The sequence below is a fragment of the Nicotiana tabacum genome, chromosome 24 (assembly GCF_000715075.1).
Source record: "Nicotiana tabacum cultivar K326 chromosome 24, ASM71507v2, whole genome shotgun sequence".
Lineage (NCBI taxonomy): Eukaryota > Viridiplantae > Streptophyta > Magnoliopsida > Solanales > Solanaceae > Nicotiana > Nicotiana tabacum.
The window spans coordinates 19,095,414-19,108,043 of record NC_134103.1 but is presented as its reverse complement, the minus strand read 5'-3'; the positions used below and the strand labels follow the sequence as shown (position 1 = coordinate 19,108,043).

The 12,630-nt window shown below is 32.5% G+C and overlaps 1 protein-coding gene across 1 annotated transcript; it reads left to right on the top strand.

The window, feature by feature from the left end:
- The first annotated feature begins 8,078 nt into the window (after positions 1-8,078).
- Positions 8,079-9,745, top strand: LOC107776224 (uncharacterized). The gene is made up of 2 exons (XM_016596094.2): positions 8,079-8,614; positions 9,312-9,745. The coding sequence occupies exons 1-2, from the start codon at positions 8,185-8,187 to the stop codon at positions 9,515-9,517; spliced, it is 636 nt and encodes a 211-aa protein (XP_016451580.1). The 5' UTR covers positions 8,079-8,184; the 3' UTR covers positions 9,518-9,745.
- Positions 9,746-12,630: the final 2,885 nt, after the last annotated feature.

Here is a 12,630-nt window from a genome sequence, read left to right as displayed (position 1 = left end):
CATATAAGCTCTTCGAGAGACTTCATTTATTATCCACAATCTAATATTATTCGGACACTACTGGTGTCACGTATTTTCTAGACAAACTGTTAGCTCTTCAAGAGTTTTTGATACATTTTGTACTATCAAATATTGCTTAGACACTTCTGGTATCATGAGAGAAAATCATAATCAAATAAACAATATAAAGATAATTCTAAATATATAAATGTTAGAAATCAAGAATTTCAATATTTTTACCACCAACTTTGTGACAAATATCTCCTTCAGGAAGAAGCGCCATTAACATCTGAATATTTTATATCAAAGCGGCAACCACATAGTCATTACATCCTTCAGGGATATATACATGAGTTGTTATTTTATTCGGGGTAGTTAATAATAACTAACCATAATATATCAATGTGGTTGTAGTAGAAAGTATTCTACAAGAATGCTTTTGCCTTAGAATGATACTTAATAAAATTATCCAAGATATTTTACATACAACAGGTACGTGTGACAATGATCTTTATGCTACAAAAATAATATTTATATCCTCTGTTATTCTACCTCTTCAGGAGGTGAGTTGTGTTATTTTTTCTTTCACTACAGGGAATAAAAATGTGCTTCAGAAATAACTTTGAATAACTCATTATTTTGTTTAAGCACAGAAAGACATTGCTTGAAAATATTTTCCTACTTCAGGAGCAAATTTAAAATACAAAATGTTAAGTATATATTCTCTCAATCATATTACCTCTTCTGGAGGTGAATTGTAATGTATTCACATCAAGAGATTTACGAGTTTTATTAATATTATCACATTCACTTCAGGGAATGGATTAATATTTATCAAAAGTTCTCTTCCTTCAGGGAACGGAACATTATAATCTGAACGTGTATTAATCACACCAAATTGTGTGATGTCTTAGAACCTTTTTTATGATTATACTACTTCGGGAGCAAATCGAGGCATACATATAATATAGAGAATATTTCTCTAGCTTATCTTTAATTGTAACCATAGAAAGCCTAAATTATCATTTCTGGTGGTCATAGGCATATACCACTTCTGGTGGTTAACAAAATTTGGTTACAATGAGATATACGAAACATAACCACTTTTGGTGGTTGTGTATTTCTTGCAAACTCTGCTGGAGTTTAAGTGGATCTAACAATGTTATCCACTTTGTAATCCTTTATTAAGACAATAAGGATGAAAACAAATACCAAAGTATGTACTGTATACGTAGCATATAACCAAGCAAGTGATGATAAAGATATTAAACCAAATATAAGCAAAAGGCTCAAATTACTTTACACAAATTTGGCCACTCCACACATAAGTATTGTTATCCACATCGCTACTGCCAAGAAGAAAAGCTCACCACTTCAAGGATATAATCTGCTTTATGATGCTAGGAATGAACAAGATCTAACCACGGACGTAAGAGCATCTCCTTACATCGGAGATGAACACTGAAATAAAAATAAAATTCGAAGTAAGTGCTCAAAATGGCAGAGTCTCGTGCTGATAGTATTTTAAAAGGTGTAGGCGTAAGACGAAGCATTTTATATATGCCTCAGTGGGGCGTAAGCCCCGAGACGTGGAGCGTAAGCCCCATAGGTATTTATGTTTTAATATTTTATAAAATAATATAATGACAGTAAATATTTATAAACAGGTAAAATTGCATAAATATTGAAGAAAACTATATATATGTGTGCTCCATCCCCACAAAAAACTAATCAAAACAATCTATTATACGTTACTTACAAGTACAAGTAATTTGAGTCAAAGAATAAGTTTTCTATATGGAGGAACAAAAAGGATGATTAACCTGCAATTTGAATTTTGAATTTGCTGCTACGAAGAAGAATGTAGTTCTCTTTGTATTTATAAAAAAAATTAAATATTCGTTGCTTTTGGGAGATATTAGCAGACTAGCGGACAAGATAAAATATTGGAAAAACCATGAATTAAGGCTTAAATCAATAAAAAAAGATCTTTACTTTTAAATTTAATACTTTTGAATTCTTTTTTAAACCTTTTGAGTAATTACCAAACTGACTTTTGAGAATTTAGGTATTATATGAAGGACTAATTCAACAAATTTTGTTTTAATTTGAAAATATTTCTGGGGCTTACTCTTTACTAAAAAATCGCGCCCCGAACGCCCGGGTGTACGCCCCGAACGCCCGGACGTACGCCCCGAATGCCCGGGCATACGCCCCAAATTGCGAGGCGTACGCCTCTTGAGACTTTTGCCCCACACCATCGCCCCGGGACATTTTTGGTACGCCTCGTCCTAGGACTCGCCCCAAAAACGCCTTTTAAAACAGAGTGATAACATGTTATAAAATAAAGACCGTAAAGTAAAGAAACCGAAGACAGGTTTAGAGAGAGATTGATATATTATTCAACTTCAAACTGTTGTACATAATGAACTGGAAACTCCTCTATTTATAGAAGAAAGGAAGCAGTTGCGAGGCTTTTCAGGAATCAGCTGCAAGACTTTTCTTGAACTGATTGTAAGTTGTCTGCATGAGCTGCTTGCAACCTGCATGTTTAATAAGAAGCTATTGCAAATCATTTCATTGAGTTGCTTGGAATATGTCTGCATCAGCTGCTTGTAGATAAACCAATAGAGTACCAAACCTATAGCAGAGTAATAAATAGAAATACACATTGCAATTATTTTCATAGATCTCACAAACTCATCAAATACTTTTGAAACGCATCATCTTTGAAAAATAATAATCTAATAAATGATAAATTCAAACAAAGATGATATGATCGTTCTTTCCTGAAGTCAAATTGAAACAAGGTATCCTAAGGGCAACATTGCAAGGCATCAACTAATTAATGGGGTCATAGTGTCACAATGTCGACCAGCTTTTCTTACCTTTTTTTTCCCCGCAACTTGTGGATGCATATTAAATATGATATATGTGGTTCACGATAATTGAAAAAAGATTTTCAACGAAAAAAAAAAAAAGGAAGCCATAGAAGTTTAATATCCTACTATGATATCACGATGGAAAATTTAAAACTGCAAAGGAATTTTGCCGACAGAAATTAAATTGTTTTTTTATTCTTCTTTGTAGTCATCTCGAGTACCTTTATTTAACTACTTTTTGTTCTTTCATATTTGCTGTCGTGCCATGTGATCACTACATATTAGTTTGTGATATGATACATAATAGAATACGCAGTTTCCGTCTTTGAGCAATTTTAAGCCTTTAAAATTTACATGGTTATAGGTAAGGCTGTCCAACGGGACGTCCCGTCCCGTTCCACTTAATTCTAAACGGGATGGGCCCATATTAAATGGGACACAAGATGAGACGGGATGACTATTTCGTCCTGTTTGTCCCGTCCCGTCCCGAGTCCTTTTTTTTTTTTTGAATTCTAGCCGTTGGGCAACGACTCCAATTGCTTACTAAATTTTAGAAATTTTTTATTATGCTACAAAATAATTTTCTGGTATATATTATCCTACTATTACACAAATATTATGGTATATTTATGGAATTTCTGTTGTATTTGGTAAGTATAAAACTAATCCAACTAATGCACCGGCCATTAATGAAATGATTACAAAATTTAAAAAGTATTTTTTTTTCTAAACCTCAAGTTTATTTAATTTCTACTATACTTAACCCATCTTTAAAATTAAGAGGTGCAAAGGGACTTGTTCGTAAAATTTATGAGAATTTAGCAATTCAAGAAAATGAACAACCATCTCTCGAAGACTGCCAAGCTAACATATATTCTTATGTTAGATCAATATTTGATAAATATAAATCTATGGAAACAACAGGTGGTGAAACTGCTCCTTCTACTTCTAAGTCTAGATTAGAAGTTCTATGGGAAAATATGGATGATATAACAGGTTTTGATTCCTCTATTGATGATGAACTTGATTCTTATCTTAATCAAGGATTGTAAAGTATTAAAGACGAAGAAGGCAACGAACAACTTTTGGCATGGTGGAGGGAGCGTGGCAAGACTTTTCCAACACTTTCAATAATGGCCTGAGATATCCTTGATATTCAAGCATCATCAGTAGCATCGGAGAGTGCTTTTAGCGTGGCAAGATTTCAAATCGAAGATCATAGACATTCATTAGCGGAGGACAGCCTAGAGATTTCCGAATTATTCAAATATTGGATTAATTCAGAAAGAAGAAATCTTGATTTTGAAAAATTAACCACTAGGGAAGAAGAAGAATATGATGAGATACTTAACACTGGGAGCGATGACGGCATGGAACTCATGGAACATCAATCAACATTGCCAATTCTAGAACAATGTTCGAGAGAAATTATAAATAAGTTACAACGAAATTATATAGGAGCTTACAAATATTAGTATGATAATTTGTAATTGGCTACTAAGAGGCCTAGTTCAAACAAAACCCTTCCTAGAAGGTGGCTGCATAGATTAGGTGCTCTTCAAAAGAATTATATTTGTATGTGAGATTTGAAAGTTCTATTAATTAAATAAAAGGCTCTAAGCGTTGAATTTTTTTTTTATGAATTGTCTTACACTCTTACTTAGTTACTTAATGACTTGAAATTATATTAAATAAATTATAACTCTATTATAAATTTATAATTACTAGAATATTTCATTACAAGTCTTTTGTTTTAATATTTTATAATTCTTTACTTAGTTTTCTAATATCCGTTTAATTTTTAAGTTTATTAAATAAGTAAAAAAACTAGCTGTTGCAAACTTTAAAAACTTAGTCATTGTCAAAAGAATAGTCGTTGCCAAACTCAATGCTTAAATAATTTTTTTTAAAACGACACTTGAGGCCCGCGAACCCGTCTCGTCCCGTCCCATCCCGTTTGTTAGCGGGATGGGATGGACCTACCGTTTCGTTCCGTTTGTCCCGTCCCGTTTTGTCCCATCCCATCGCGCCACCATCCCGGCTAAATATCGTCCCGTCCCGTTAATTTTATCCCGTCCCGTCCCGTTGGACAACCATAGTTATAGGGAAGATTCTTGTGAGGAGGAAATTTCAAAAAATAAAATAAAATTTTGATTATGTGGTTATTATAAGTTCTTTATTTTAGGTGGAGACAATGGCATTAATGAGATCCAGTTCACGCGTTATGCATTTCTCATATATTCAATATTCTTATACATTGTTCATTTGAGTTCTTAAATGAACAAGGTATAAAAAAATTGAAGATAGTTATATTGGTTTGTAAGAAAAAACTTTTGCTTTCTGGAATTATATCAAAACATTTTTCTTAAACTAAAAAAAATAACCAGAGGTATGTCTTTATTAAATTAGAACAAACAAACACAATTCTCCAAAAACATTTTCTGCAAAAAAAAATAAAAAAAATAAAAAATCACACAACTTCCACTAAATTGTTTTCCTAAAGACTTTACAAATTACAATTTAAGTGTCATCTGGTTCACGTACTAATTAGACATATAATGCAAGGATTTCATGATGTGAATAATTACAAATGGATGTTATGAGATGAATAATAATACAAAAAATATTATGTAACTAATACATACTTTAAGAGTATTTTTATCTTTAAATACTTTTAATACACGTTCTTCTTATTAGCATAAAAATATACACAAATTTTTAATAATTTATTAATGGTCATTATGCTAATAGTACTGACAAGTGACAACTAAATGGTGCATCAATTATACAAAAAATATTTTTCTATACCAACCAACATTGCAATTATGTAAGACTTATATTTTTAACCTCTTCAACTAAACATTATAAGTATTATTTTATGAGGAATTTTCTACCAAGATACTTTCCTTCCAAAGAACCCATGATGCAAATTGCAATGGTGGAGAAATTATCCTCAATTGGGGTGGGGTCCCACTGAAGTGATCCAAAATTTGGATGGGGCTGTAAAAGTAATTTGGAAGTAGTTGAAGTCTTGAAGTGGAGTGGAGAGACAATAAATGGCTTTCAATGAACATTAAATTCAGAAGACTTATAATAGCATGTTGGGCCAAAATTATAAAATTCACTTATTTTAAAAAGTAATTTTCTAAAAAATACTTTTTAAAAAAATAATTTGAAAAATACTTTTAAGTAGTAATTAGTTTTTGACCAAACCTTTACAAAATGCTTTTAAGTATATTTTTCTCAAAAGTGGTTCTCAGAAAAATAATTTTGGAGAATTTTTTTTTTCTGATTCTCAAAAACTATTTTTGTATTTTTTTTAAATTTTGTTTTTAAAAAAATCTTGATCAAATACCTTAATTTTTAAAAAAAATAGACTTTTGAGCCAAAAATAAGCGACCAAACATCCTATTACTCAGACATTTTATTACAGTTAAAAGCAATTGAATTATTGAGGAAAAGTCGAGTATAATGTGTGTGTGGCCGACACCAAATCATATCCTCTTATTGATTTTGATCAGTCACGTTATGGCCCACTAGAAGAGTGGGGGCCTGGGTCCCATGAGAGCTTGCCATGCTTTCCAAGAAAATATCTTCACTATCCTCCAACATGTTAACTAAATTTCAACTTTAGTCCCTATAGTTTTGTTAAAATTTCAATTTCATGCTTTTGTTTTCTTTTGGTCTTAAAACAAGGAACTTTATAGCCTGTTTGGTCAAGCTTATCAGAATGCCACAAGTGTATTATTTTTTTTTAAAAAGATACTTTTTTTTCTCAATTTGAAATGTTTGGCCAAGTTTTTTTTTGGAAAAAAAAGTGCTTTTAGCTAGAAGCAAAAACAGTTTTGAAGAAGTAAAAAAAAATAGCTTCTCCCAGAAGCAGAAGCAGAAACAGTTTTGACTTTTCTTCCTATCAAAAATACCCTTTACAAAATATTATATATACCAAAATAACCTTACTTAGTTTAAACTATTAAGTAATATAAAATGACAATTGGGATGAACTTTCATATTTATTGGATGATTTTTGATATATTTAAATTATCTTGAAAAAATAAAGTACTTTTCAATTTTATTTTTATATTTTACTTAAATAAAATAAAAAACTTAATCATTATCTTTAATAATAAAAATTTGTAATTATTTATCTATTTATACAATATTAACTATTAAGCAAATCTCTTCATGTCCTTATTTGTAATTTGACACATAAAAATACTTTTTGAAAAACTTGGTCAAACACAAATTATTGTTCAAAAGTTCTTTTCAAATTGATTAGCCAAATACAAAATGATTTTCTCCAAAAGTACTTTTGAAAAAAATATTTCTCAAAATAAGCTGATTTTTCCAGCTTGGCCAAACAGGCTATTAGTCTATTTGCATATAGAAGTTATATATATATATATATATATATATATATATATATATATATATATATATATGCAGATATTCTTTTTACAAGTCAGTTGGAAAATACACACGTTCCTATGAAACTTCATTTAGCAAAGAAATAATAGGAAAAATGAGTTAGACGAAGGGGATGTTTTGTATTAACCGAAATATTTTCTAATTTTTTTATACTTAGTTGGATTAAATATTTTAAAAGATATTTTCCACATGACTTTCCTACCAAAAGAAGGAAAAATATTTTTCAAAACTCTTTTTCAACCTTTCTCACCCTATTCCTTGCTCCACCCCACCCCCACCCCTAACCTCGCCATCGCCATCTCAACTCCTATACCCTGACCTATTATTCTCCCCCCACCCCACCCCTTTCCCATTTTGGTCTTTCATAATATTTGTCTAAATTATACTCCTATAATTTTTTAAAAATATTTTTTGTTATCTAACCAAACACCATTAAAAAATTTCAAACCTTCTTTTTCTTTTAAAAGTAAGTAATAACATCATTAAAATGCACTAATTAATACATTATCAATTTGAAAAAGAAATAAGTTATTACATTTTTTAAGACTAGACCTGAGTACGGACTGTGGTTACAGAGGTAAATGGTTTATAGTACTCCTTACTAATTATTAGTTTGAGAATAAGGTTGATATAATTTTTGACAAGAACTCAATTGAAATATAAACGAAATATCAGGGATGAAAATGCATTTTTGCATTCTGAAGTGTTATACCGAATTGGGAAACCTCACTATTTATTGGTCGGTGTATCAATAATGAAACTCAACGAAAAGCTACCTCTATATATACCAACTCCATAATATGAACCTCCTCACTATTCAAACCAATCTCCAACACATAAAAACACAGTTACTTCTTCTTCACAAGAAAATATCATGAATTTCCTCTCATCTTTGGCTAAGAGCGCCGGCGGCCAATCCGCCGACGAGCCCAAGAAAACCGCCGGCGAGGAAGCTTCAACTACTGACCTTTTTTCCAGTGCAAAAGTGTTAGCTGAAGCAGCTCAAAGTCAATTCAACAAAGATTCCGGCAAGGTCGATAACAAAAAGGTGGCTGAAGCTGCTGCTGATGTTCTTGACGCTGCACAGAAATATGGTAAATTAGATGAAACTCAAGGTGTTGGACAGTATGTTGAAAAAGCTGAAACTTATCTCCACCAGTACGGTTCTGCTAACCCCTCCACCACCACCGATGCCGCCGCTGCAAAGCCTCCGGCAGCCGCACCAGATACCGAAGAAACAAAGGCACCGGCACCGGCTCCGGCCGCAGCAGATACTGAAGAAACAAAGCCACCGGAACCGGCAGGTGAAGATAATGTTAATTACAGTAGTGCTTTTTCAGTCACAATATATGTATTTGACTGGCCACGAAGTTTGAGAAAGAACTAAATATTTTTTGAAAAAAATCTAGAATTAGTCATAGATAGTGAATTATATAGATGGATCATTTTGAAGTTAAATTGTTACCCCTAGTGGCAATTTATATGGCACTTTTTGAGTGTTAAATATTTTAATTTTATCGTGAATCTAAACACCCAATCTTTTAACTTATTAAAATAAAATTTACATATTTAAAATTTACGTTAAAATTTATTATAAATAACAACAATTAACATTCAATATATTTAAAGACATATAAGAAATGATGTGAAAGAATAATTTATTTGTCTCTCAAAATTAGAACAATGCCATATAAATTAGTACCCACATAAACTAGGACGTAGAGAGTACCAATATAAAAAAGTGTTTTCTTGGAGCGATTAGGAGGGAAATAATGTTATAAATTAGGACGGAGGAAGTACTATCTGTTTCAATGGTCATATAGTTTATTTAAGATTAAAAAATAGATGAGAGACTTTGAAAAATTATAATTAAGTACTATACTATAACATTTATACTGCCAGATGACTTAAAATTTGTGATATTAAATATTTATAATATGTGTGGTAATAAAATTTTATTATTAAGATTAAAATAAGATTTGTATGTATATTCTTGGACAGATACCGAAGAACCAAAGGCACCGGCACCTGCACCGGCACCGGCACAGGCACCGGCAGAGGAAGAAAAGGGAGAAGGGTATGGGCAATACGTGAAAATGGCAGAAGGATTTCTGAAACCAGGAGATGGTGAATCGGCAAAAGCATCTGAAGGAGGATCAGGACCAGATTATCTTAAGTTGGCCGGTGACTTCTTAGGCAAGAAGTGATTAGTTTAATCATTTTTTTTTTTTTTAAATTATGGCTGTTATATTCCAAGTTTCTTTTCTTTCACTTTCTTTGCCACTGTTCAGTGTTCATTACCGGCGGCGAATTTCTCTAGTCGCCGGAGCTGGTTTTTACTTGGCATATGTAATTTGTGTGTATGTTTTTTTCCAGTATGATTTTTAGGGTGTAATGGAATTTGTGTTGTATGGATAAAGTGTGAACTTTTATGATGTTATTGGTGTATACGGTGCAGTGTGATTCTTATATTCGGCTTCCTTTTATTTTTTATATACAATACAAAAAGAAGTAATATAAAGTTGTAATTGTTATAAAATAAAGACTGTAAAATAAAGACAAGTATAGAGAGAAACTGATATATTATTCTGACTTTAAACTTCTGTACATAATGAACTGAATTCTCCTCTATTTATAGAAGAAAGGAAGCTGCTGTGTAAGCTGCTACTGCAAGCTGCTGCTGCAAGCTGCTGCTTTAAATTGTTGTACCAGATATAGATAATCTTCTATCATGGATAATATTTATCCATAAAGGAGTACCGAAAGGATAAGCTTCTTCAGGAGGCTTATTTCCAATAGAGTACTAAATAGATAAACATATTTATGGCGGAGTCTCATATGGATAAACTTTTTCAGGAAGATTATTTACAACGGAGTACTAAATGAACATCCATAATATAATATATTCATAACACTCCCCCTTGGATGTTCATTAAAAGATAATGTGCCTCGTTAAAACCTTACTAGGAAAAATCCCGTGGGAAAAATTCTAGTGAAGGAAAAAGAGTACACATATTTAGTAATACGCATTGCTAACTGCCTCATTAAAAACCTTATAAGGAAAACTCTGTGGGAAAAAACCTTAATAAGGAAAAAAAAATACATCGCGTATTTTACTCCCCCTGATGAAAACCTTGTTTCAAATATTTAAATCTCCGCATTTCAATCTTGTATACCATCTTCTCAAAAGTTGAAGTTGGTAAAGATTTGGTGAATAAATCTGCCAGATTGTCACTTGAACGGATTTGTTGCACATCAATGTCACTATTTTTCTGAAGATCGTGTGTGTAGAATAATTTTGGTGAAATGTGCTTCGTTCTATCTCCTTTTATAAATCCTCTCTTCAATTGGGCTATGCATGCAGCATTGTCTTCGTATAAAATTGTGGGTCTTTTCTCACATTCCAAACCACATTTTTCTCGAATAAAATGAATTATTGATCTCAACCATACGCATTCCCTACTTGCTTCATGAATAACTATTATTTCAGCATAATTTGAAGAAGTAGCAACAATAGATTGTTTTGTGGAGCGCCATGATATGATAGTACCTCCACATGTAAACACGTACCCGGTTTGAGATCTAGCTTTATGGGGATCAGATAAATAACCTGCATCTGCATAACCAACAAGATCTGCACTATCTTTGTTAGCATAAAACAAACCCATATCAAGAGTTCCCTTTAAATATCGCAATATATGCTTAATCCCGTTCCAATGTCTCCGTATAGGAGAAGAGCTATATCTTGCTAGTAAATTAACAGAAAATGCTATGTCAGGCCTTGTAGCATTAGCAAGATACATAAGTGCACCAATTGCACTGAGATAGGGTGTTTCAGGACCCAGGAGTTCCTCATCCTCTTCTGGAGGTCGGAACGGGTCCTTATTCACTTCAAGTGATCGAACAACCATTGGTGTACTCAATGGGTGCGCTTTGTCCATGTAAAAGCGTTTTAAGACCCTTTCTGTATAGGCAGATTGATGCATAAAGAAACCATTTGCTAAATATTCAATTTGCAGTCCAAGACAAAGTTTTGTCTTTCTAAGATCTTTCATCTCAAATTCTTTCTTAAGATATTCAATTGCCTTTTGGAGCTCTTCTGGAGTTCCAACAAGATTTATGTCATCAACATAAACAGCAAGTATAACAAATTCTAATGCTATTTCTTTATAAAAATACATGGACAAATAACATCATTTATGTAACCCTCTTTCAACAAATATTCACTTAGGCGATTATACTACATGCGCCCAGATTGTTTTAAACCGTACAAAGATCTTTGTAATCTGATTGAGTACATTTTTCGAGATTTTGAATATGCTTCAGGCATTTTAAATCCTTCAGGGATTTTCATGTAAATTTCATTATCAAGTGACCCGTACAGATAAGCTGTAACCACATCCATTAGATGTATTTCAAGCCTTTCACGAAAGGCTAAACTGATGAGATATCGAAATGTTATGGCATCCATAACAGGTGAATATGTTTCTTCATAATCGACTCCAGGTCGTTGTGAGAATCCTTGTGCGACAAGGCGAGCCTTGTATCTTTCAACTTTATTTTGTTCATTCCTTTTTCGCACAAAAACCCATTTATGACCAACTGATTTTATACCAACAGGTGTTTGGACTACTGGTCCAAAGACCTCTCTTTTAGCAAGTGCGTTCAATTCTGATTGAATTGCCCCTTGCCATTTTGGCCAATCAGATCTTTGTTGACATTCTTCGACAGATCGAGGTTCAAAATCCTCACTATCTTGCATAATATTAAGTGCAACATTATATGCAAAAAAATTATCCACCACTATTTCAGATCGATTTAAATTAATCCCATCACCAGTAGAACTTATTAAAAGTTCTTCGCTCACTTGAGTCTCGGGTTTATTGATTTCTTCAGGAATCTCATAACTAATCAGATCTTGGGTCTCTTCAGGAGATCCCTTCATAATATTATTTTGATCATTTGTCGATTTTGCTTTTTCTAGGATTTCGATCCTTAGAACCCATAGGCCTACCATGCTTCAGGCGTGCTTTAGGTTCAGTAGCTCTCATGCTAATAGATGGTCCTGCTGGGACATCAATTCGAATAGGCACATTCTCTGCAGTAATATGTGATTTAGTTATCCTTTTCAAATCAGTAAATGTGTCTGGCATTTGATTTGCTATATTCTGTAAATGAATGATCTTCTCGACCTCCTGATTACATATAGGGGTACGTGGATCAAAGTGAGATAATGATGAAACTTTTCACATAATTTCTCTTTTGATTTCCTTTTTCTCTCCCCCTAATTGTGGGAAATTTGTTTCATCAAATTGACAAT